Raw genomic sequence first — 21143 nt, 5'->3', positions numbered from 1 at the left:
TAACCCTACAGCATTTAAGCGTTTACAGGATAGGATGACCCCTTTGCAACAGAGGTACCCGAATCACTCCCTTGGAGGCCAACATGTAGGACCCCAAAACCTCGTCCAAGCCCTTACGAATCGACAAATCCACCCACTCCTTCAGGGGCAACACCTGCAATGGCTTCCCTTCCAATTCCTCGACATACTTTTGCAAGTCTCCAACAGGGATAACTCGTTCACCACTCTGGTGAAGATACACCAGATCGCCACTACTCTTTTCGTTGCTTTTGACAACGCAGGCAGCAATGTTCTTTGAAACAGCTTCAACGCTGATAAAGTCGAAAAACCCAGTCCCGGTGAGATCTGGTAGAGCCCCTAGCTCCCTCGAGAACTTGAGCAGACTATGGGAAATATCATTGTCGGGAACATCGTCGCCGGTGATGCTGCTCGGCCGGTGGATCCATACATGCCCTTGGAAGCGTCTGTGAAGCTTTTCAAGGAAAACCTCGCTGGCCCATTTGGACGCCACGTATCCGTCCGATCCGTCCATGGGAGGGTGAAACGCGGCCAGCGATGCCTCGGGCTGCTCATCAGCGCCGCTCAGACGCGCTACGCCTCCAGTGGAAATGTAATGAACCGGAATCCCATGGCTCACAGCCACACGTGCCAGCTCTATGGTCGACAAGAAGTTGGCAGCTCGGAGACTGCGATAGTTCTTCATGTGTGAGACTTCGGCTCCGTTGTGAACGATGACATCGATGCTCCTGAATAGATCCAAAAACTCGGACTCGCTCATGCCCATGTTGGGGAGTGCAAGATCACCAGAGTGACGGATGATCTTGGGGGATTCCACGCTCAATTGTCGGGGTACGTCGTCCTTGCTGGGACGAATGGCCACGCAGTGAACGTGCGCGACACTGGGCAGTTCGATTAGTTGGCGCAGAATGTGGCCTCCCAAAAAGCCTGTGGCGCCAGTAAGAAGGACAGATATTCCGTTCGAATGACCATTCGATGGTCCATGTCCGTTGACTCCGTTAGTAGCCGGGGGTGGTGTGAATGTCGTCTCGTCCAGGGCTGTCTCCTCGTCCCAGTTGATCTGTGCCAACAAAGAAGTACCGTCGAGTCTCGCGGCGAGAAGCTCAAGTGTACTGGCCTGGAAGAGTTCGGACACCGGAAGTTCAACCCCGAAGGTTTGAGAGATCTCAGCCTTCAGAGTCAGCAGAAGCAGCGAGTTACCCCCAACGGAAAAGAAGTCGGAGCTACGAAGGATTGGAATGGATGATGCTATGTCACCCAAGACATTCTTCCAAACGTCTCGCAATCGCGCCTCGGTTGGTGTAAGTTGCTCATCTGCGCCGTCTTCAACCGAAATGTTGGGTAGAGGCAACGACGCCAGCTTCTTAGTGTCAAGCTTGCCGCGGTCTGTCACCGGGAGAGTGTCCAGCGGGATGATGATTGCGGGGCGCATGTATGCTGCAACTGGGAGTTCCTGGTTGAGCTGACGGAGATATGTCTGCTTGTCCTGAATATTGCTAGTTCGGGAGAAGACGACGTAGGCAACGAGCTGCTGCTTTGGCGTATCGCCTCCCTTCAGCAGAACAGCAGCATCCGCAAAGACGCCTCGAGATGCTTGGACAAGAGCTCTGGCGACCTCGCCGAGCTGCACTCGATGACCTCTAATCTTGACCTGATCGTCTCCATCCACGCGACCGGAGAGCACGATGGAGCCGTCTGAAAGCATTCGACCTTTATCTCCGGTAAGATAAATAGGACTTGATCCGAACCCGTGTCCCAGAGATTCCGATGTCTTGAATTTGTCTTGGGTCAGCTCAGGGCGGTTTAGATAACCACTGGAAACACCAGGCCCAGCAATCGCGACCTCACCATGCCAGCCAAGAGGAACAGGTTTGCAATCTTGATCCACGATATACGTCCCGTAGTTGGCAATAGCCTTTCCGATCGGGACGCTAGTTTCGGTTGAGTCGGTTGATTCCAAGGACACTTCGCCCAAGGACGAGCAGATAGACGCTTCAGTCGGGCCATATGCGTTGATAACCTTCAAATCCGGTCGGCTGAGCGCGCGGAACTGGTCCAACAGGTGGACTGTGAATTCCTCGCCGGCAACCATTGCAATGCGCCATGAAGAGCAATTGCGAAGCTGATCGTACCCATACTTCAACAGAGCTTGCATCTCAGATACAATGTGGGTGGTGCAAGTAACGGATTCATGAGCCATCAGAGTGGCGAGTGTTGCAGGATCATCTCTATTGTCAGCCATGATCAAGGTGCCGCCGTTGGCAAGCGCGATGAAAATCTGGTAGACCGCAGCATCGAACCCTTGTCCACTCTGTTGGAGAACCACCTCTCGCCCAAGTGGCACCCTCTCCGAGACACCGAGGATAGGGGTTCGGATGTTGGCATTAGTTAGTGGGATCCCTTTTGGCCTACCTGTGGAACCACTAGTGTAAAGAATCATTGCAAGGCCCTCTGTGGCTGAAACGTCTTGGATCTTTCTGATGGTCTTCTGAGGGACGGCATTCAGAGTGACCACCTTGGTTTTGGAGGAGCTTCCGAGCAGCTTCTTGCTGCGTTGGGCGGTTGCGGCGTGATGGACCACAATTCCCGGTTTGGATTCTTGCAGGATATCAGCAAGCAGCGCATCTGAGCTCCTGGTATCGAGCGGTACGTAGGCGGCTCCGATGCGGAGAATGGCGAGGATCGTGGCGATCGTGTCTACACCGGGCTCAAGCAGGACACCGATGGGAATAGCAGGCGTCGCGCCGGCGTTTAGTAGCGACGCGGCAATAGCATTAGACCTATCTGAGAGCTGCAGGTATGTCTTTGTCTTGCCGGTAGTGTCTTTGACGGCCAGAGCGTGGGGGTCTTTGTCTACCCATGTGTTGAAAATCTTTGACAGAGTGCCAGCAGAAGGAGCTGCAAGGTCCAAGATCGGCCCGGTGCCGAGTTTGATGGCCTCGTCCTCCAAGGCCGCATTGGAAATCGACACGGAGCCAACTAGACGGTCTGTGTTCTTTGCCAATTCTTCAAGCATGTCTGTGTATATGCTGGCAAGCAGTTGAGCACCCTCTTGGTCGTACAAGTAATCTTGTAGATACAGGGTAATCATGGCAGTTCCGTCGTCTAGCTCATCCACAGTTGCAACGAGGTCAAACGGATTCTGAGCGTCAACATAGTCCAAGAATTTCATCTCCACCCCCTGTAGCGGAGCGGTGCGCCCAGCCCCCATGCGGTAATTGAAGCATACTTGGAAGAGTGGCGTTTCTGTTGTAGACGATGCGACACCGCATGCTTTCAGAATCTCCTCGGTAGGAACACCAGTCTGTGCCAAAGCAGCATATGCCTTGCTGCGTGTTTCCTTCAGCAGTTCCACGAACCGTTGCTGGCTATCGACCTCGAACAACAAGGGGATGGTTTCCAGGAAGAATCCGATAGAGTCCACAAACTTCTGGTCGGACCGGTTGGCGTCTACCACACCAATGCACATCTTGTCTGTGTCTAGGAGTCTGTGCAGCAGAACCTGGAAAACAGAGAGGTAGAAATGGAAAGACGTGGTGCGAGAAATCTGGCTCGCCTTCTTGATCGCGCTCACCACATTGGCATCGAGGTGAGTGACAACTTCTTGAACAGCGTACTGCTTCACAGCCTTACGTGTGCCAACTTTGGCAAAAGGGAAAAGAGGCAAAGGCTCGACAGTCTCTCGGAATTGGTCCTGAAAGAAGCGGAGTCTTTCGGCGTACGCTCCATCGGACAGGTCTTGTTGTTGCTTGGCTGTAAACTCGGAGTATTGAGCAGGCAAATATTTGGCCGACTCCACTGAGCCCGAGTTGTTGTAGAACATGGCCATGTCCTTCTGGAATATCTGCCAGCTGAACCCATCCATGATGATATGGTGGTATCCGAAGATCAGAGTGTGAGAATCCGGACTGTGTGACAAGATGGTGGCTGCAAAGGTGTCTGCTTGCTCGAGATCGTAGTGACGATAGCGAATCAAATCGAATTCGTCTTCGATATCGGACGAGTCGCTGACACCGCGAACAACGTTGAGTTGGAAAGGTGACTTGTCGAGGACTCCCTGCATAGGTTTTCCTTGCTTCTCGTCTGTGTAAAAGGAAGTGCGCAAAGCCTCATGACGTCGAGCCACATTCTTGATAGACTGCTCAAACTTGGACACGTCCAGCTTCCCGGAGAGGGTGTAGGATATGGTGCAGTTCAGGACGGTGTCATCGTCCATGTATTGAGATAGGAAGTAGAGCCGAGATTGACCCAACGACAACGGCTGTATGCTGATCGGAGTTGGGCGAGGGTTTTTCTTTGCGGCACTACCACGAGCATGAGCCCTTCGGAGAGGCTTGGGCCTCACGGCAACATTTAAAGGATGCTTTTGTGTCCCGTTTGGCAAACCGTTGTGGCCATTTGTGACCATATCTGACCTGGGCGCGGCTACCACGTCGTCCGTTGGCTTGGTATCCGTTGGCGGCTTATCCCAAGGGCGAACCTTCTGGGCTGGTGCTGCTTGACTTTCGATCTTGGCGGCCGCGATGGAAGTCTTGTCAAAAGACAGAGATGAGACTACCTCGTCGCAAATCTGCGCGACCGACGACCCGCCCAGGATCTTCAGTACTGGAAGGTCGTATCCGGCTTCGGCCCAGGTCCAGTTCCGAATCTGAACGGCGACGAGGGAATCGATACCGAGGTCAATTATGGGCACGTCGGTGTAAATTGTCTCGCGTGACAGCTGCGTGTTGTCAGCAACACGAAAGCTTGAATGGGGGAGTACTTACCTTAAGTGAGGATGCTAGGTATTCCAAAAGAGCATTCTCCATAACCTTTCTCGCTTCCTCTGGTCCACCCGAGCTGAGCAGCATCTCCTTCAAAGATTTCTGAGCGCTACCAAGAGAGTCTGCACCTGCTTGAGCAGCATCAGGGTCAGTGATGAGATGAGAAAATCGCAAATTATTGTGCCAGAAGGGAGCCTCTCCTGTGACGGGTTTGTATGTCTCCAACCCTGTGATTAGCTCCGGCGACTCATCACTCTGACCGACGAGTATGGCCTCAGCGAGGAGATGATGCAGATCAGTCTCAGATACAGGCATGTAATCCATCTGTCGGATCGAGTTCTCCATCGTGCTGACACCTTTGTCATTTTGGGATCTCTGAATAACACCGATACCAACAACCATGCCAATATCGATGACAGAAGCAGGGAGACCACGGGCCCTTCGTCGTTCAGCCATAGCGACCATGAACTAAGAATAATCAGCCACCTAGGAACATGAGTCAAAAAGAATTGTAGACTTACGTTGTTGGCAGCAACATAGTTAGCCTGCGTTCGCTGACCCGTCATGACCGAAATGGACGAGAAGAATAGGAAAAAGTCAAGATCATCGCCAGAGAAAACCTCCTCGAGGTAGATGGAACCTTGTACTTTGGGCTTCATGGCAGTTTGGAAACTCTCAAAAGGCATGTCGATGAACAATCTGTCGTCCAACAGCATGGCGCCATTAGCAATGCCACCAATTGGAGGCATAGAGCTGACAATACGACTGCGGAGCTCCTTGAGGTGATGCTTTTTAGTAACGTCAGCTGCTTCAATGACAATATTTACTCCTTGTCTGAGTAATTCCTCCTTCCAAAGCTGTCCTTGCTGCTCGGGGTTTCTGCAGCTCATCGTTAGTAAAGTTATATACACCAATCGACACCAACAGATAACGTACCGACTTGTGACGACGATGTGGCGAGCTCCGCATTGAACCATCCAGCGACACATGGACTGACCAATTTGCCCGGTAAGTCCAACAAGGAGATATGTCTTGTTGGGAGAGAATAGGTTATGAGTGTCCACTGGTCTCTGGCTAAGGGTAATGCTCTGAGCGCCTGTCCAGTCAACGACAGAAGCATTGGCATGTTCCTTGAACCCCCCAGCGACCAACGCTGAGGTTTTGACCACACTACTGGGGTTGAATGAAATCTTCTCCGATGGCGAGTCACCCTGTAAAATGGACAAGGCCTCTGCAAGCAATTCCTGGGGTTTTATTTCATGACCGCCAAGGTCGTTGAAAGCAACAACGGTAGCGTGGGGCGGGAGAGCTTGTCTGAGAGCCGAGAACTTGCGTGTCTCGGTTCCGCGTCCCATGTGGATGAGCATCCTAGTTTTTTGTGGTAGTTTCGCTTGTATCTCCTTCGTAGAAGCATGCGGCTCGATGAAAATTTCGCTGTCTGTAATTGACCCTGTTGAGCTGGCTTTGAAGGTTACGGACGAAATAACTGGTCGGCCTGGCCTCCGCAAGGAAGCAGCAAGATGTGCACCAGGTTCGTAAATGAGGGTAGCGCATCCGGGGGGGATAGACCTGGCGATGACAAGAGACTTCATCTCGTTCAGCAGCTCGATAAGCAAGGCACCATCATCCTGTAGCTTATCCTTGTCCACTTGTATCGTCCATGCGCGTGGCACTTTTACTACCGAGGCATTGGATGGTGACAGACCCAAAACTCGAGCCCCTTCTAATGTGCGTCCAATGCAGCAGAAAAGATCCCCGTTGTCAATTGTGGAAACGATAGGATCTATAGAGCAGAGTTCCACTTGAATAGTAACTGGATCAGTTGTATCCTCTGCGAGATCTCTGTGGCGATGGACTGCATCAGCTGTATATGCAACTTGGCCGTCACTCTGCATATGTCTGGTGAGGGCAATAGGATGCGTTTCAACAGCAGCTTGGGTCTCCACCTTGCGCCTGAGAGCATTTAGACGGTCGTTGCGCTTCGTATCTGGGAAGAGTCTTGGAACGAGGTATTTGCCTTTCTCGAAGGAGACCTCTGGCTCAATCGTCCAGAGATGAGTCGTGTCCGCGGCATTACCATTCCTCATGTTAACGCCGCCGATGAGTCTGAGGAAACTCTGTGCAATTACTGACTCGGTTGCATCCAGCGTGTCCAAATCAAGAAACTGGAGTAGCTTCTGTGGGTTCTCGGACTGAAATGAGCGACCAATGCCAATGGTAGCATTGTGGTAAGGATTGTCAGCTCTCGCTTGGTGAGTAATCCAGTGGACCGTTTTGGCCGTTGAGAAGAGTCTCTGTAGACCCTTAAAGGTCGGAGGCCTGATATCGTCCAAGACTGGACGATCAAGATCAGTCAGACTCAGAACAGCCTCAACGCTGCTGGCCTCGTCACTCAGCTCGGCCAGAGTTCGCACGTTGATGATGTCTCCCTGCCAAACATCCGACAGCTTTGATTGTATACACGTAGCAAGCTTCGCAACATCTGGCGAGAAACCGCCTAGTATGAGAAGGTTTCCGCTAAGGGGAGCAGGCGAGGGAGATGTCAATGGGCTCCGTAAGAAGGTGATGTGATCATCGAGCGCCTGGGAGACCACGACAGAGAATGTATGCTTGTCAGGAACATTGTCGAGAGCAATTGAGTCAATTCCAGAGAATCCAATCTGTCGAAGAAGCTCGTGAGTCTCCTCGCGCGTAGGGTTGATGAATCTCGCCTCTGCCAGACCGTCTTCTTCAAGAGAAGGGAGTGCTGACAGCAACATGAAGGGGAAGCGGAGCTGGGTGCCAGTGGCAGCCATCATGAGCATGAAGCCTCCAGGACGCAACAGACTTCGGATAGTCTTCAAAGCGGCGACTTGCTTGGTAAAGGCCTTGTGAACAATGACCAGGTCAAAAAGGCCGGCGCTGGTCAGATGATCGACCTCCTCGATGCCATTCTCGACACTGGCTTGTGTAAAATCCACTCGTAGCTGGTCTGCAGCAAGAGCGGCCTTCATCTCCTCGATGTTGTGCTCTGAATCATCGACTACGGAATATCTCTCCAAGCCGCAACCCAGTTCATGGCAGATCGAACGGATTAGCCCTAGTGAAGATGGACCGACTTGAAGAACTCTCAAATTGGCGTGCTGATGAGATATCTGTTTAGCTGCGCTCACGAAATGCCTCTGGAGTTGTGAGAAACCTAAGCCCTCATCATGCCAACGAGAAATAAGAGCACCCATCGATGAAGAGGTAATTGGGCCAAGGCCCTCACTTGGGGAGTTGAGGAGACCCTCGCCGATAGTGCGCACAAGGACAAGGTCGATGTGCTCTCCGACTTCTTCCAGCATTGAGACCATATCAGATTGCGTCGGTATGCTAGTCACACGAGCTTCCATCTCACCGATCAAAGAACGTAGCCCGGGACTCTTGTCAGCCCACTGGTTGAGGTGACCGGCGGCCTTAAGCTTTGACAGGTAGTAGTGGACAGCCTTTTCGCAGGTATCAATAACCTTTGACTCGCTTTCTGTGGCGGCGATGCCGTGTTCGGATGATGCACAGAGAGCTCCAGAAAGCATCTCCTGTCCCCACACATTCTTGAGGTAAAACCTCCTGTCATCGCTCTCCGATGCAGGGAGGAATGAGCTCATGACAAAATCTTCAATCTTGACTTGTAGTTGATTGGCCTCGGAGCTGAATATTCTCATATCACCAGTCAGTGTCGGCAGTGCTACCTCATAACCAGGCGTGAAATCGATAATATGCGCGTCCACAGTTACCGAAGCGCCAGGTACTTGGGAAGTGCTCGACGGGGAGAAGACCATCCGACCGATCGTAGTGGGCATGAAAGCTGTCCATAGTGAACCGTCGCGTGGGGCAGCGAAAGCTGCGAGGAAGGTCTGGAAACAGGCGTCAAGCCAAGTGGGATGAACAGGAATCGTCCCAGACAGGTCTCTATCTACAGCCACGGTAGCAGATGCAAAGTTCAAACGTCTCTGCATAGACGTCATGGCCCTGAAGGGTCCGCTATAGCTCAGGCCGATCTCGTCCATGGACGCATAGAATCGGTCCACACTGGTCGGCAGCAGATCCAACTCTGACTCTAGACGTCGATCGGGGAACAAGATGGGCGATTCCGAGGCAAGGGTGATTCGAATCTGGCCGGTGGCAGCTGTTCTCAAATGCCTGTCGTCCATGGCGCCAGCGCTGAGACTGAATTGTGCATGAATTTCGTTCTCGTTCTTGTTAGAATCAAGATCGCTGCGCACAGAAAACAAGGTCTCTGTGCCATCGGATGCCTCGTCTAGGACGATAGGGCGTAATATGGCCACATTGGACAGTTCAATACTGTGTACGTTCTTGCCCCGGCAAAGGACCTTGGCAGCCTCCAGAGCCATAACGCAGTAGGTAGCCGCCGGGACAATAATCTGGCCTTGGACGCAATGGTCTCGCAACCAGGGTAACTCGTCCATGATAAAGAAGTTTCGCCATCTGGGCTCATAATCCGTATCATCAGGGGTTCTGCTACCAAGGAGCGGGTGAGGCGGATCAACCCTGTTGCGGACATTCTTGTTAAGACGTGACTCGCGATACAAGACCTTCTTATGATCCCATGGATATGTCGGCAGGTCAGGCAGAGCAGGTGCCTCTAGGATAGAAGCATTGCTCGGGTCTAATGCAGACGCGTACCCTGCAAAGTCGACAACCCCAGACCCCAATGTCAGCCATGAGAACCCAAGAGCGGCACTCAAGGCCGTTATGTCGTCTGACTTGCGGTCCAGGACGCCAGAGTAAGGAATCTCTGAGCCAAGCTTGTGTCTGATTGTCTCGAGAGTCGGTCCTTTGAGAGAAGGATGGGGTCCAACTTCGAGAGCGAGGTCAAAGTCGCCATTACCCTCGTCCAGCGCACGCTCAACAGCTTGCGAGAACAACACTCTCCCGATCAGGTTGTCTTTCCAATAGGCCGCTTCCATATCTTTATCCTGGGCCGGAGTGATCATTCGGTTATCCTCGTACACGCTGGATGCCCAGGCAGTTCCATTGGATTTGCCAGCCACAAGTCCGCAGCGCTCGATGGCAGCCAGATAAGGCGCCGCGCAAGGATACATGTGCGGCGAATGGTAGGCCGTGTCGAGCCGGAGAACACGATTGAAGACGCCTTCAGCGTCCAGTAATTCTTTGGCCTCATGAACAGCATCAAGATCTCCGGAAAGTGTGACGCTCTTGGGCGAGTTGCTGGCAGCAACAGTGAGCCGATCGGCGAATTGCTCCATCGCGCAAAAGTTAAGGCCGTCTTCGTAGCCAAATCCAACAGCAACCATACCGCCCCTCTTTCCATCTTTGCCGATGGCGAGTTTCGTGTACACCCCGCGGTAGTAAGCAATCTTGATGGCATCAACCTCGCTGATTTTGCCCGCGGCATAGGCAGAACCAATCTCACCACCAGAGTGACCGACGACCATGCTGAAGGTTATTCCTGCACTCCAGAGTACCTTGACCAGGCCAACTTGAAGTGCGGCACAGACGGGTAGAGAAATCTCAGCTTCGCCCAGCCGCGATGTTTTAGGGGGCTTCATGATCTCCTCCTTCAGGGACCACTCTGGTCCATCGGGGAGTTGCGCCATTGCCTCTTCCATCATCTCAATGACTTGTCTGAATAGCGCACTCTTCTCCATCAGGGCTTGGCCCATGCCTGCCCATTGAGCTCCTTGACCAGTAAACACACCCAAAATCTTGGGTCGTCTCACCTGATCAAACTCCGGAACGGAAGATCGGGTGCCTATCTCTGCGCCAGGACTTGAACCGACTTTCACAAGTTGCGTCCGGATTGCTTCGAGAACGCCGGCTCTGGAGGTCCCAGGGATGGAGATCCTGACCGGCAAAGTGGAACGATGGGAGTTGAGTGTCATAGCCAGGCGCAGAAGAGACACCTCGGTCTTCTCCAGGTACTCTTCATACCTCTCTAGCATGGCACGGAGGGCTGTTCCTGAGCTGGCTGAGAATAATAGGGGGATAGGAGAAAAGTCCGTCTCGGGTGTGACGATGCCGTTGGGGAGCTCTCTCAGCTCTTTTGGCTCTCCCCAAGGGCCATTGTCATGAATTTCGGGCACGTAGCTCTCCACAATGGCGTGGCAATTCGTGCCTCCAGAGCCAAACCCGTTAACACTTGCCCGTAGCGGTGTGTCAGGAGGAACTACAGGCCAAGCCTCGGGTGAAGTAGCTATTGAAAGGTGTTTGAAAGAAGGCTTTACACTAGGGTTGAGGTTGTGGAAATGTTGGTTGGGGGGGATGGTCTTGTGCCGCATGGCCAGGACAGCCTTCAGAATTCCTGCGATGCCAGCACCTGTGTTATGTGTCGTCAGTTCTCCAGAATTCTTCTAGCATACATGTATTACGGCGCTACTTACATCCTTCGGTGTGACCAATGACGGTCTTGACCGACCCAACGACGAGTTTTGGTCTATGGCTGTGGTCTTCTTCAGGCGGGAAGAACGTGGTGGCAATGGCGTATGCTTCTCTAGGATCTCCAGCTTGCGTACCAGTTCCTGCCAAATGCAAAGATGATTAGCTCCAAAGCAATACGAGAAATCCTTCGTATCGGTGACTGACCGTGCGCTTCAATGTATTGTGGGCGATCTTCTGCCTTCGACAGGTCAAGTCCAGCGTTTTTATACGCGGTCCTCATCAACGAGACCTGAGCTTCAGCACTAGGTAGGGCGATTCCCTGTGTTCGGCCATCCGAGTTGACACAAGTCTCTCGGAGGAGGGCATCGATTCGGTCTCCGTCTCGCAACGCCTGAGACAAGGTCTTCATGAGGAAGACACAGACGCCCTCACCTCGGGCGTATCCGTCCGCCGCTTGATCCCACATCTGAGACCGACCAGTAGGTGAGAGCAAATGAAGACTTGTGGCAGCAAGGTAGCAATCCGCGTTGAGAATTATATTGGAGCCGCCCACGCAGGAGATTTTACACTCGCCAGCGCGCAAGGCCTGAACACCAAGATGCACGGCTGCCAGACTGGATGAGCACGCCGTGTCAACACTGATCGAGGGACCTTTCCAGTCAAAAAAGTAGGATAGACGATTCGACAACAGGGCGCGGGAGGTTCCGGTAATCATGTACTTGGAGACGTTCTCGATATCTCTCAGCTGGGTATCTGTGTAGTCGGCCGACATGGCCCCCATGTAGGCTGAAGTCGAGCTGCCTCGCATTCCGTTCAGGGTAAGTCCTGCATTTTCCATGGCTTCGTACACTGTCTCAAGCAGGAGCCTTTGTTGTGGATCGATCGATTCGGCTTCGCGCGGTGCAATACTGAAGAATCCCGCATCGAAATACCGCGGATCTTCCTCAATGAAGTACGCATTGCTTGCGTTGCTAGCTCCATGATGTTCACCGTCGACATTGTAAAAACCCTTGGGGTTGAACCGTGACTCGGCGGGCACTTCTCTCGTGAGATCCCGCGGTGAGTAGAGCAAATCCCACAACTTCGAAGGAGACGTCGAATCACCGGGGAAGCGACACCCGGTGCCAATGATGGCAATAGGCTCTTTTGGTGAATGTGTATAGACCATTGCGCCTAAGATGGAGTGCAATAGTATTGTAGGGTTGGCGAAATGTGTGCCAGGATGGGTATGTAAGGTCTTTTGTTGTCGTTCTAGACCTTAGGCTACTAACATGGGATTAGATCGCATATTGGACGCCTATTAGGGCCAAACCGCTGTGTATAGCAGGAGCCTCGATCGTTGTATGTTCACTTTCGGCCGTCCGACGGCCGATACGATTGGTGGCATCACAACCACCGAATTCGGGATGGGGCTATCAACTCCAGAACCGAATCAAAATGCCAATAGAACAACACCATTTCTCTGTAATTCAGTTACGGCGCACCCGCCTTTCTGGGTTGCATAATTCAGCTAAGGTAACCGCAATGTGTACGAGTAGAATAGGCACTTGTTAGTGGGAAAACACGATTCTCAACTAGACATCGTTCTCGCGTCATACATCTCGATCCTCGAGTTTCTTGATAAGGGGCATTGCTTAGATATACTAGGGAAAAAAAAGACAATATGGCAACTATACACAAGCTATTCAAGTCGCCCTTCTTCGATTTCGAGTTCCTTCGCCTACTGGCCATGGCGCCACATGAAGGGGCCGAGATCGGAGAGGTGCTGGAAGCAGCAGCCAAGATCAAGGACCAAGATCCAGAGTCATGGTATAGCACCCTTCTCGAAACTGGTAGCAAGGCGGAAGCCATCGCAAAAGAAGCTGAGGCCGCTGGAGATCGTGTCGGTGCGCGACGCGCGTACCTGCGATCCTCCAACTACCTTCGCGCAGCGCAGTTCATGCTCAATGAAGGCCCTATCGGACATGACCAAAGAGTCCTTCCCACTATTGAACGAGCCATTGCCAATTTCAGAAAGGGCGTCCAGTATCGTGATGGAAAGACGATCTTCTTGGACATCCCGTACGAGGACGGAAAAACGTTGCCTGGGTATCTCTACCTGCCTCCCGCCTTCCGGCGAATCCCTGGTCGCAAGATCCCCATCCTGCTCAACTCGGGCGGAGGCGATTCGACTCAGGAGGAAATCTATTTTGTCAACCCAGCGTACGGGCCGGATTTAGGCTATGCTGTCCTCACGTTTGAGGGACCCGGTCAAGGAATCGTCCTCCGTCGCGACAAGCTGCCAATGCGCCCGGATTGGGAACACGTCACGGGTCCCGTCCTGGACCACCTCTTCGACCTGGCTGCTCGCCATCCCGAGCTCGAATTGGACCTAGACCACATTGCCGTCACTGGCGCGTCGATGGGGGGCTACTTTGCCCTCCGTGCGGCCGCAGACCCGCGGATCAAGGCATGCGTGAGCGTGGATGGGTTCTACAGCTTGTCGAGCTTTGTGGGGGGCAGGATGCCGGGGCCGCTCTTCAATGGCTTTATGAGCGGCTGGCTCTCAGACTGGATGTTCAATGGAATACTTAGCGTTCTGAAGAAACTTGAGTTTCAGGCCCGATGGGAGTTTAACCACTTGAAGTGGGCTACCGGCTCCAAGACGGATGCAGATGTTATGCGCAGCTTTGGCGCCTACACTTTGCAGAATCCGGACGGCACAGAATACTTGGCTGACGTGAAGTGCCCGACACTGGTGACGGGAGCAGGGGCAAGCTTCTACTTCGATCCAGCCACGACGACAGACAAGGTCTACGAGTGCTTGACGAGTCTGAAAGACGGCGTGGATAAAGAGAAGTGGATTGCTACCGATGTAGCCTATGGAGGCCTCCAGGCCAAGATTGGTGCGTTTGGATATTCGGCACAGAAAACCTTTGAGTGGCTCGACCAGCAGTTTGAAATTGAGAGGGAGCCTTTGACGGCCAGCTCGAGGTTGGAAGACTTGGTGACCAGTTTGTAGAGAGTCAGCGTTTGATGATGGCCACCAGATAAGAGAAGTTCTTTTAATCATGTTCCAAGAATAATACGCAGTGAATTCCGTACCCTGGCTCCTGGTTTTTGCCTATACACTTACCCACGGGTCTAAAACTAATCATACTTGTCCATAATCTTCCCTTGTAATCATTCGTAGGCAATCGTCTTGAATGTTTTTACTACCCTCCATATCTCTCATACTGTCGGTATATATAATACATTTTGGAAGAGTCTAATATACCGTAGCCTATTGTTGTCGCAATCCTTAGCACCTATGGCCAAAAATATATGTTGCTCAAAGTATTTCTGAACATGGCCCGCCAAAAATACGTGAGATTCATATATAGGACACAAGGGACTAGACTGGGAGCGCCAGATACAGTAGGAATGACCGTTTGAGTGTCTCTATATATACTTCCAGCTATTCTTCGGATATGTAGGTGGCAGAGTAGAAGCACTTCTCTTGTTCTTGACATTGCCCTACTGGGTACTAATCACGTGACAATACACGCATTACGAGCTTAGTCGTATTCACCCTCAGGTGCAGCAAATAGATTACAAGTAAATTACCAAAACACCACTCTATATTTCGTTCTGTACCTAAAACACACGTATTTACTCCGTAAGTAGAGACATGGGTGAACCCAAGTTGGTCATGGGTACGGGCCGTTCCATACCCAACTCTAAGCCTGATCTGCAGCTAAGTCCCACGCCACTTTATTGACAATATCAAGGTCCAGTTCCACCGTACGGTTCGACAACAGCCAAACCCTAAGGAAGCTCGCCTCTCAAACGAGGGAAGATGGGTAGTATGTTACTACCAAGAAGCCAAAACTGTATCGTTGGTCAACGGATATGGATAAGACGTACATACGGAGAACAGGATTGACCTACCCCATACCAGCAATAAGAGACATAATCATCCTTCTCGTCGTAGCTGGAGAGAAAACCGCCAAGACACCGCATACTCGTAGTAACGTATGCCAGAGTAACTATCGCTGGTGGTTCCCACAAGGCAATCAACCCCAAGGTCCACAACACCGTCATCACGGCCAGTGACCAGCGAGCTACAGGCTGGGACAGCAGTAGTGGGATTGTTTTGCGGCCCCGTGTTGTATCGGCGGTGCGGTCACGGAAGTCTTGGGCATGGCCCTAACCAAGTGTGATAGCTATATTAGCATGGAGTTGCTTGGCTGCCGGGACAACTCACAGTAGTAGCGAAAATGGCAGCTATCATCAGTACTGCGACGGCTTTCAGTCCATGTAGCTCTTTACCGCCATCTGACAAACGTGGTCGGTCAGCATGTAACCTAGCAAAAGCAGGCACATTGTTAGAGCCAATACCATAGATGATCGTGGTCCCCCAACAATAGCAACCGAGACCGATAGCTCCGATGAAGTTCTTTATTACCGGAATAGCGGCCAGCCCTCCCTCGTTGTATACTACTATGGCGATCGAATAGACCAATGTGCACGAGATCGTGTTTGTGTATATGGCGGCAATCCACATCAGTAAAAAGAGGACGCGATAGAGGAGGGTAGCTTGTCTTGGTGTGATCCTGCCAGAGGGCAAGGGTCGATGGGGCTTTGCTATGCTATCCTCTTCTATACCGTCGATCTGGCGTCTCTGATAAGTATTCCTTGTCGTTGTTGTCTTATTTGTCGTCACATTGCCTCACTAACCTGGTTTTTCACCTGATCATGTCAACATTTGAGTGCACTTGCTTCAAGAAGAATGCTTCTGGACGCACCTGAAACGTGAGAAGATGTAATTGATTCCACAGAAACCCCTTGACTATCAGGTAAAAGCCACATGGTGCAGCAAGCACAAGGGCTACAGCCATCTGCTCCCAGTGTTAGCCTGTGGCCTTTCCTATGCATGTGAGAGTTAGCACCAGCACATACAGAAGGTAAAGCCGCTGCGGGGATGTCAGATTTGCCGAACAGATATAATGTCTTCAGAAAACTGAAGGGGAGTTTCCCCAGCCCTAGAACACTTTCCATTTCTGCTGCAGAGTAAGTGTGCTACAACGATTGCTGGATATTGATTGTGTCACAACGGCAGAGCCTGGTGAAAATGGACTTATCTGGAACAGTGGATGGCTCGATAGGGTAGCTTATAGCAGTCAGGCCGTCAGCAATCCCCTTAGAAGGGTTCATGAGTCGCGCCATTCAAACAGTCAGACTCTGACCATGCCGTTTGGCAGATACCACCCCATAACAGCAGCGTCATACGCACTAGTAAGCACTATGGCACAGATTGTTAGTTCCTAGTGTCGCAATCACCTGCTCGTTCAGGGTCTTATGCCGTTATCGCAAGTTCCCCGAACATATCGGAAGCTACTGCAAGTGAGACGGAGAAGCAGGCAGAGTATTGCGTTTCACTTGACATGGACAGTGATAAGGCAATATCCGCCGTAAGGCCTACTCTAAGAGAAACAGGCTCGCAAAGACATGACGGCCAGCCCTAGATTGATTCCTACGGAAAACCTGATTCATTGGTCGGCTTGGTATTTTTTTTTTTTTCGGTAATGCTCCTTAAGGTTACTTCCGAGCCTTGAGGAATTCGGATGTAAGCAGATCTTTTTGGACGCTGGACTCAAATAACACTGAAAGATCTGAGACGTAGACCTGACAACTCAACTGCCCATTCTCTAGATAGCTTCGTACAACATGGCTTTCGAACTATCTTCCCTTCAGATCAGCTGCGTGGCTTTGGTGGCCTTTCTCGTGGTGCTGGCGTTCAGAAATCGCACCAAAACTTTCACACAGAACGTCCCTCCTGGGCCAAAGCCCTTGCCGGTGATTGGAAATTTACTTGATCTCCCCTCCAAAGGCCAGCCCGAGTATCAGCACTGGTTCAAGCACAAAGATGCCTACGGTCCTGTCAGCTCCATCAATGTGATGGGGACGACGCTCGTCATCTTCCATGACAAGGATGCTGCCCACGCTGTCATGGGGAAGAAGGCCCAAAAGACATCGGCGAGACCTCAGCTCAACTTTGCTCAGCTATGTGGGTTCGAGAACTTTCTCATCACCCATCAGTACGACGACAAGTACCGCCTTCACCGGAAAATGGTTCACCAGGAGATTGGAACTAAGGGGCTCTCTGCTGGTTTCCGCCCCATTCAGGAGCAGGAATCTCTTCGCTTCATCCTACAGACGTTCAATCGGCCGGACGACATCTTGCACCACTTGAAAACGTAAGTCCCCTACGATATGTACTTGCCTTACGCACTGTCTCATGCTTTATAGTTTGGCTGCCGCCATCGTTCTGAAAATTACCTATGGCTATTCGATTGAGCGAGACAGCCCCGACCCGTTGGTTGAGTTGGTCGAGCACACCATGGAGAACCTGTCCAAAGCATTTGTGCCACTTTCTTGGGCCATTGATGCGGTCCCTGCTATCAAGTATCTTCCTGACTGGTTCCCCGGCACGTCGTACCGGAAGACTGCGCTAGAATGGAAGGCTATCAACGAGGCCGCTGCGGAACTCCCTTACGACTTCGTCAAACGCCAGATGGCACACAAAGCCCACAGTCCTTCATATGTCTCCAATCTTCTCGAGAAGCACATGGCCAAGTCGGACACTAACGAGATCAATCTGGCTGCGGCCGACGAAGAGGCTATCAAGTGGACTGCCGTCAGCCTCTATGCCGCCGGCTCCGACAGTACAGTGGCAATCATCCACAGCGTCATCTGTGGTCTTGTCATGTTCCCCGAGGTTGTCACACGGGCGCAGGAAGAGATCGACCGAGTTGTCGGCTCCGATCGGCTTCCCACTTTTGACGATAGAGATAACCTGCCTTACATTGACGGCATTATCAAAGAAGCCTGGCGATGGAATCCGGTAGGGCCCATGGGCTTGACGCATAAGTCCGAGGAAGATATCGTCTGTGGTGAATATCTCATCCCTAAGGGCTCCTATCTTCTTCCCTCTCTCTGGTGGTTTTTGAACGACCCGAAAGAGTACCCAGAGCCGCGGGTCTTCAAGCCGGAGCGCTATATGGAGCCCTTCAACCACCCTGATCCTAGTGAAGTTGCTTTTGGTTACGGCCGAAGATCTTGTGCTGGTCGTTTCTTTGCGGACGCCAGTGTCTACATCACCGTGGTCCAGCTTCTGGCTGCGTTCAACGTTCGCAAGGCTAGAGATGAACAAGGCAACGAGATTCCCGTCACTCTCGAGGCTATCCCGGGCATGGTCAATCGCCCCGCTCCCTTTGAGTTCAAGGTCGAGCCTCGCAGTCAGCACCACATCGATCTTCTTCGCCGCATCGAGTCGGAGCAGTTACCTGAGGTTAGCCATGCGAGTCTTCTCAAAACGAGTACAGTCTAGGACCAAGGTATAGATAGATGGGGGACATTCAGAACATCCTAAGATTTCCAATTCAACTCGGCGCTCGTAATTGTTGTCAAATGGTTACCATAGTTTGAGCAAATACACAGTATATGTCTAAATTTGGACCAGATCCTTATCACCTTGTTTTTTTTTTTGAATCCTTTTTTGCCTTAAAATACCATGTAAACGTCTGGTACCGGCAATCACTGCCTCTAGATCGGACTTCGGTAGCGGAGGATAATATCGGCGACCACCACATTGGGTATCGTTTACCGAACGCATGCTCAGAGCCAAGGTATCCATAGATGATAACACATCCTAATATAGCATATAGTTCGTGGATTCAGTAATGGGAGCTCTTTCTTTGTGTCCATTCATTCACCTATTAGTGGATGCGATTATCCAAAATGGACTACCCTTATCCTCAGGACCAAGTTCTGCGACAGAGTCTGCAAAACCCGGAGGAGTTCTGGTCGCGACAGGCCGAACGCCTCCACTGGCACAGGAAATCTGGCACTGCACTCCGGACAGCCCAGAGGAGTCTGCGAGATGGCACCACGCACCCGACGTGGGAATGGTTCCCCGGCGGGGAAATCTCGACCTGCTACAATTGCGTCGACAGGCACGTCGCTGCGGGAAACGGACACGAACCTGCGATTTATTACGACAGCCCCGTCACAAATACAAAGGAGACAATTACGTATGATACACTCCTTAGGGAGGTGGAGACGCTGGCAGGAGTGCTGAGAGAGATCGGGGTCAAGAAGGGTGATGTGGTCATGTTGTACATGCCCATGATCCCGGCTGCCTTGATTGGTATGCTTGCTGTCAACCGTCTGGGAGCTATCCACTCCGTCGTGTTTGGGGGGTTTGCGCCCAATGCTCTCGCTCAGCGAGTCGAGGCTTGCAAGCCTGACGTACTTCTCACTGCATCGTGCGGAATAGTTGGGAATAGACCGCCGATCGGCTACCAACAACTCGTCGAAGAAGCGATCAAGCTTTCATGCCACAAGCCGTCACACACCATCGTATGGCAGCGCGACCAACTACGTTGGAACTTCCAGGAGTCTGCATCTAGTTGGTGGAGGAATATATGGCGCTGGATACAACGAGTTCTCCTCCGTCGCCGGACAACCACCGCAAAACAATTAGCGTGGCAGGAGCTCATGGCCAACGCCAGGTCCCGGGGCATCAAAGCCGACTGCGTACCCGTTCAGAGCAATCAACCGATCTATATCATGCACACCTCCGGTACGACAGGAGCACCAAAGGGTGTGTTGCGCAGTTCCGGTGGCCACGCGGTTGGTCTACAGTTCACGATCAAGTACATCTTTAACATCCACGGCCCTGGAGACGTCATGTTTGCGGCGTCAGATATCGGGTGGGTGGTCGGTCACTCGTATATCCTGTACGCGCCATTGCTGGCGGGGGCAGCCACCGTTTTGTACGAAGGCAAGCCAGTAGGAACACCTGATACGTCTGCTTTTTGGAGAGTTGTGGAGCAGTACAAGGTTAATACCATGTTCGCGACTCCAACAGCGTTGCGGGCCATCAAGCAAGACGACCCTAGTAATATAAAGCTGTCCGAGATTGGAGGGCGTGGAGGGTTGCGATCACTACAGGCTTTGTTCCTCGCTGGCGAGCGGTCAGAGCCAACCCTGGTCTCCATGTACCAAGACCTACTGGATCAGTACGGCGGAAGGAATGTACAGGTCATCGATAATTGGTGGTCAACCGAAGCCGGGTCTCCGATCACCGGCCGAGCGATTGCGCCTCATATCGGGTTGGGAAGTGAAGTGCCGAAAAGACTAGAAATTCCTCCAATCAAGCCAGGAAGTGCTGGAAAGCCCATGCCGGGATTCGATGTTCGAGTCGTAGATGACAACGGTGAAGAAGTACCGAAAGGGTCCATGGGCAATATCGTGCTGGCCCTTCCTCTTGGGCCGACGGCATTCAACACGCTGTGGTCAGATGAGGAGAGATTCTACAAAAGCTATTTGCAAAGGTTTGAATCCCGATTTCTGGATACTGGGGATGCGGGATGGGTCGATCACGATGGCTATGTTCATGTCATGAGTCGCAATGATGATGTCTTGAACGTCAGCGCGTATCGACTATCAAGTGGTCAGTTCCAGCTTCCTGTTTGCCACTCGTCTAGTTACTGATTTCTCATGACGCATGTAGGAGCCATTGAGGAAGCCATCGCGTCACATCCACAGATTGCAGAAGCGTGCGTGGTTGCTATCCCAGATCAGCTCAAAGGTCAACTCCCCTTCGCATTCATCTCTCTCTCGGTGCCGGATCACCCAGACTCGGCCATACCAGCAGCAACCGTTGCGACAGAGGTTCAGTCACTCGTACGGAGTCGGGTTGGGGCATTCGCCTCATTGGGAGGTATAGTACAGGGCAAAGGCATGATACCGAAGACGAGGTCCGGCAAGACCTTACGGCGTGTGCTTCGGGAGTTGGTGGAGAATGGGGTCTACGGGGATTTGGATCGGAGTGTCGATGTCCCAAGTACAGTCGAGGATGCGACGGCTGTCCAAGTCGCGAGAGCCAAGATTCGGGAGTACTTTAACAAGAACAAGGGTAAGCACAAGGCGATTGAGGCAAGGGACATGGCATGA

General features: G+C 52.1%; 5 protein-coding genes across 5 annotated transcripts; 3 read left to right on the top strand and 2 right to left on the bottom strand.

Moving 5' to 3' along the window:
• Positions 1-22: 22 nt before the first annotated feature.
• Positions 23-12330, bottom strand: nrps14 (PKS-NRPS hybrid synthetase psoA; the record flags this gene model as incomplete). The annotated part of the gene is made up of 6 exons (XM_043293603.1): positions 23-4738; positions 4785-5249; positions 5303-5660; positions 5718-11100; positions 11165-11302; positions 11367-12330. The coding sequence occupies 6 exons, from the start codon at positions 12328-12330 to the stop codon at positions 23-25; spliced, it is 12024 nt and encodes a 4007-aa protein (XP_043149538.1).
• A 495-nt stretch (positions 12331-12825) lies between these two features.
• On the top strand, positions 12826-14163 carry psoB (hydrolase psoB; the record flags this gene model as incomplete). Its single annotated transcript, XM_043293602.1, has 1 exon — positions 12826-14163. The coding sequence occupies one exon, from the start codon at positions 12826-12828 to the stop codon at positions 14161-14163; it is 1338 nt and encodes a 445-aa protein (XP_043149537.1).
• A 785-nt stretch (positions 14164-14948) lies between these two features.
• Positions 14949-16181, bottom strand: fma-TC (terpene cyclase fmaA; the record flags this gene model as incomplete). Its single annotated transcript, XM_043293601.1, has 7 exons — positions 14949-15011; positions 15072-15329; positions 15388-15458; positions 15522-15804; positions 15861-15872; positions 15929-16021; positions 16083-16181. The coding sequence occupies 7 exons, from the start codon at positions 16179-16181 to the stop codon at positions 14949-14951; spliced, it is 879 nt and encodes a 292-aa protein (XP_043149536.1).
• A 669-nt stretch (positions 16182-16850) lies between these two features.
• fmaG (cytochrome P450 monooxygenase fmaG) lies at positions 16851-18513 on the top strand (the record flags this gene model as incomplete). Its single annotated transcript, XM_043293600.1, has 2 exons — positions 16851-17380; positions 17433-18513. 2 exons carry the CDS (start codon positions 16851-16853, stop codon positions 18511-18513), a joined length of 1611 nt encoding a protein of 536 aa, XP_043149535.1.
• A 410-nt stretch (positions 18514-18923) lies between these two features.
• Positions 18924-21143, top strand: Aud_008734 (putative acetate-CoA ligase; the record flags this gene model as incomplete). The annotated part of the gene is made up of 2 exons (XM_043293599.1): positions 18924-20640; positions 20701-21143. 2 exons carry the CDS (start codon positions 18924-18926, stop codon positions 21141-21143), a joined length of 2160 nt encoding a protein of 719 aa, XP_043149534.1.

The sequence above is a fragment of the Aspergillus udagawae genome, assembly GCF_001078395.1.
Source record: "Aspergillus udagawae IFM 46973 DNA, scaffold_7, whole genome shotgun sequence".
Classification (NCBI taxonomy): domain Eukaryota; kingdom Fungi; phylum Ascomycota; class Eurotiomycetes; order Eurotiales; family Aspergillaceae; genus Aspergillus; species Aspergillus udagawae.
Note: the sequence above shows the minus strand (reverse complement) of the source record. Positions and strands in the feature narration are given on the sequence as shown.